Source organism: Phragmites australis, chromosome 11, assembly GCF_958298935.1.
Source record: "Phragmites australis chromosome 11, lpPhrAust1.1, whole genome shotgun sequence".
Classification (NCBI taxonomy): domain Eukaryota; kingdom Viridiplantae; phylum Streptophyta; class Magnoliopsida; order Poales; family Poaceae; genus Phragmites; species Phragmites australis.
This window is the reverse complement of record NC_084931.1, coordinates 9,032,929-9,036,398: the sequence shown is the minus strand read 5'-3', so window position 1 is coordinate 9,036,398 and position 3,470 is coordinate 9,032,929. Positions and strand designations below refer to the sequence as shown.

The 3,470-nt window shown below is 48.3% G+C and overlaps 1 protein-coding gene across 1 annotated transcript; it reads right to left on the bottom strand.

Annotated features, from left to right (window-relative positions):
- Positions 1-480: 480 nt before the first annotated feature.
- On the bottom strand, positions 481-2,152 carry LOC133885524 (lysine histidine transporter-like 2). Its single transcript, XM_062325251.1, has 4 exons — positions 1,953-2,152; positions 859-1,843; positions 684-752; positions 481-579 (listed from the first exon to the last, which is right to left on the bottom strand). Exons 1-4 carry the CDS (start codon positions 2,141-2,143, stop codon positions 481-483), a joined length of 1,344 nt encoding a protein of 447 aa, XP_062181235.1. The 5' UTR covers positions 2,144-2,152.
- Positions 2,153-3,470: the final 1,318 nt, after the last annotated feature.

The following is a 3,470-nucleotide window of genomic DNA, read 5'->3' as shown; positions in this document are numbered from 1 at the left end:
CAAGCCCAATTAATTTTCCAAATTAAAATTTTAGAAAAACCAATTTTCCACAACACTTTGATTCAATTGAAAATCCAAATCCAGCTTCATCCAAACCATCTAAGTCACATTGCTAAGAAAATTCAAATATCCATGGAGGCATGGACAACACGAATCCATTCCCACCTTAGCCCTCGTATATATACCTTTCAAACATTGCAACCGGATAAGACGTAGTATATCTCCCGCTATATTAATTTCAAACCTCGTATATATCTCATGTTTTAAAATTTCTTATCGCAATAGTGATAATCCAAATAAATAACCACGACATAACCAAGAAGCGTCAAACAGAAGATTCTCATGTTGGATATAGCGCTGTTTCAGATACATGGATAGTGAAGCAAATATAAATTGCATCTCCTGGAAGAAGAAGAAGAAAACGAGACAAAAGCAGTCGTTCTCCTCTCTCTCTCTCTCTCTCTCTGTGTTACTGGATGCTTAAGCGTAGAACTTGAAGTTCTTGGCATCTAAGATGATCTGCCGCATGCCACCAATGGGGGAGATCACCGTCAGCAGCACTCCGATCGCGATGCAGATCTGACCAAACAAAAACACAGAGACAACAGTGATAAGAACATGAACAGATATACTAAGAACTAAGAATCAATATTAAACAGTCATGTAGTGGAAAAGAAACTTACAATGTTGATGCACCATGTCAGGCCGTACTTACTGGGCTTGCGCAGCATGAGCCAGATTATGCAAGGGATCTGCAGATCATGGAAGCAGATAATCGAACGCTCTAAACCAAATAGCTCGACATGTCGCCTGCATATAATTGAAACAAGAAAGAAGAGTGCAAGCGTGATGTCTCACAAAGTATGTCGTGGGCGCGAACCCGAAGCCTCCGAAGAATCCGAGCAGGCCGTCGAAGAACGGGAAGGTCATGCCGACGAGCATCGTCGCCGCGACGTAGGAGGAGCGGGCCCAGAAGCGGAGCCAGAACCTCGGGGTGAACTTGTGCTTCTTGACGAGCACGGTCTCGATCATGTCGAAGACCGGCATCGCGTAGACCTGGTAGCTGCCGAGGACGTGGATGAAGACCATGAGGTTGGCGGCGGCGATGAGCCACCGAGGCTTCTGGAGCGACATGAGCACGTTGGGCTCGACCGAGTTGCCGAACGCGTAGTACCCGGTGAAGGCGACGGAGAAGTAGCAGAGCGCGACGATGGTGTAGGCCACCACGACGCCGCGCCACATGGGCTTCTTCGACGGCCTCTCCGGGGTGGACGGGATGGTGGCCTGGATCTCCAGCACCACGTTGTGCCCCGCGTACGCGAACGCCACGGTGCCGAGCGCGTTCAGCACGCCGAACACCTTGCCCGCCGTGGAGGACGCCCTAAGCCCGTAGTCGACGGCGGCCGTGGTGTGGGCCGCCTTGACCCCCGACGTGACGAAGGCGATCATGGAGTAGGTGAGGGACATGACGGCCGCGCCGGCGGAGACGGCGGAGATGGAGTTGAAGTTGGGGAACTGGGAGAGGGCGAAGTGGAAGGCGGCGAAGATCATGATCCAGAAGGTGAGGCGGATGTCCTTGCAGTGGCCGTTGCAGAGGAGGTCGTGGACCTTCATGAGCGACTGCCCGCCGGTGACCATGTAGACGATGTCTGTGCCGACCTCGACGATGAGCTGCTGCGGCACGATGATCCAGAGCCCAAGCTGGTCCCCAAACGCGTGCTTCCCGAGCTCGTGGTACCGGTCGAAGCGCTTCCCCGGCACCATCTCGTGCATCTCCACCATCTGCCACAGCGTGTACAGCGTGATCAAGAACGACATCACGATCACCACCGTTCCAAGGTCCCTGCATCCATCCACGTTCATCGTTGGCATGGCAACGTCGTGATTCAGAATCGTGCGCGTTCACATATACAGATCAGAAAACAGAATGGCATCCACAGTTGCGTACGTACCATCCGAGCTGCGACATGGCGAACGGGAGGCCGAGCACGCCGGCGCCGACCATGGCCGTGACATTGTGGAATGCCGAGTAGTACCACTTGGCGTTCCGCGACGACGTGATCGGGAGCCAGTCGTCGAGGTTGACGTTCTTGAGCTTCTCGTCCTGCTTCCGCTCCTTCACCGTCTCCACGTACCCCTCCATAATATCGGACGACGCCGCCAACTCCTCTGCCGGGACGCTGGGTCGCGTCGCGGCGGCCGCGCGGTGCGTACGCCGACGATCGCCGTGCTTCTTGACTCGCGCGTGGCTGCTATACTTCGATCGGCGCTCTCAACTTCCCCGTGCGAACGCGTCGGCGCGGCTTCACCGGTCGATCTGTTGTGGAAGGCAGGTCGCCAGGCTATTTATGGGGCGTCCAGCGCGAACAAGATTCAGTTCACAGAGATCTCTCAGGCTCGACGGAGATTCCTACGGGCGAGTCAGATTGGATACCCGTAGGTGAATAGAGAGATAATCCTTCTAAATAAAAGAAATTAAAAAAACAAGAGAAAATCTTACAGATTCTTCTTGTAAATGAAAAGATCTTACAGATTCGGGCCAGCTCATTTCCTGCCCCTTTAGGCCTAAATTAAATTTTGCAATTATTATGTTGAACTGTAACACGGTGCTGAAAATAATAAGATGCAGGTAACGCCGGCTCTTCGTCGACAAAGATAACAGATTTTTGCCAGCTCGTTCTTGGTCGTTTAGTAATTATTATGTAAATCTTACTCCCTCCGATCATAAATATTTATCATATTTTACTAAGATAAAATTAAACTTTTAAAACTTTGAAAATTAATAACTTCTAAAATATTTAATTTGAAAACATAAAAATCATATGTGTAGATTTATCTTAAAAAAATATTTTTATAATATTATATTTTTATTAAATATTATAACTATATTTTTATAGAAAATAATGATTAAAGTTGCACATCGAAGATTTTGGAAAGTCAAAAGCGACAAGTATTTATGATCGGATGGAGTACAATCTTAGTAAGAGAAAAATATAAGATGGATGCAACGCCAACTTTTTGTCTGTTGGAAGAATGCATGCAACGTCAACTTTTCGTCAGTTGGAAGAATGCATGCAACGTATTTCATTGTTTTTTAGAATGTTTCACATAAGCCCCTCCCCTAATTAAATATGATTTCTCTAACATAACTACAGGTATAACATCACTATTAACACGTGAGCCAACTCTCAATAGACTCACGTGTGAGTGACGACATTCAATTATATCATAGGATCTCTCCCCCTTCCAATCTTACCTTCTTCAGCACAAACACTTCTTCAATGAGTCATGCCAATGCAACTCCACCCCTACCCCAGTGAGTTGGCGCCCACCATAGTTCCCTTGTCATCTCTTGCCACCACCTGTTGCTAGCAATCACATCAATGCATGCAAGCATGTGTTGCCTCTTGTCAACATCTTTGATGTCTTTACATGCCCAAACTAGTTTGGGATTGCTATTGCCACTCGCC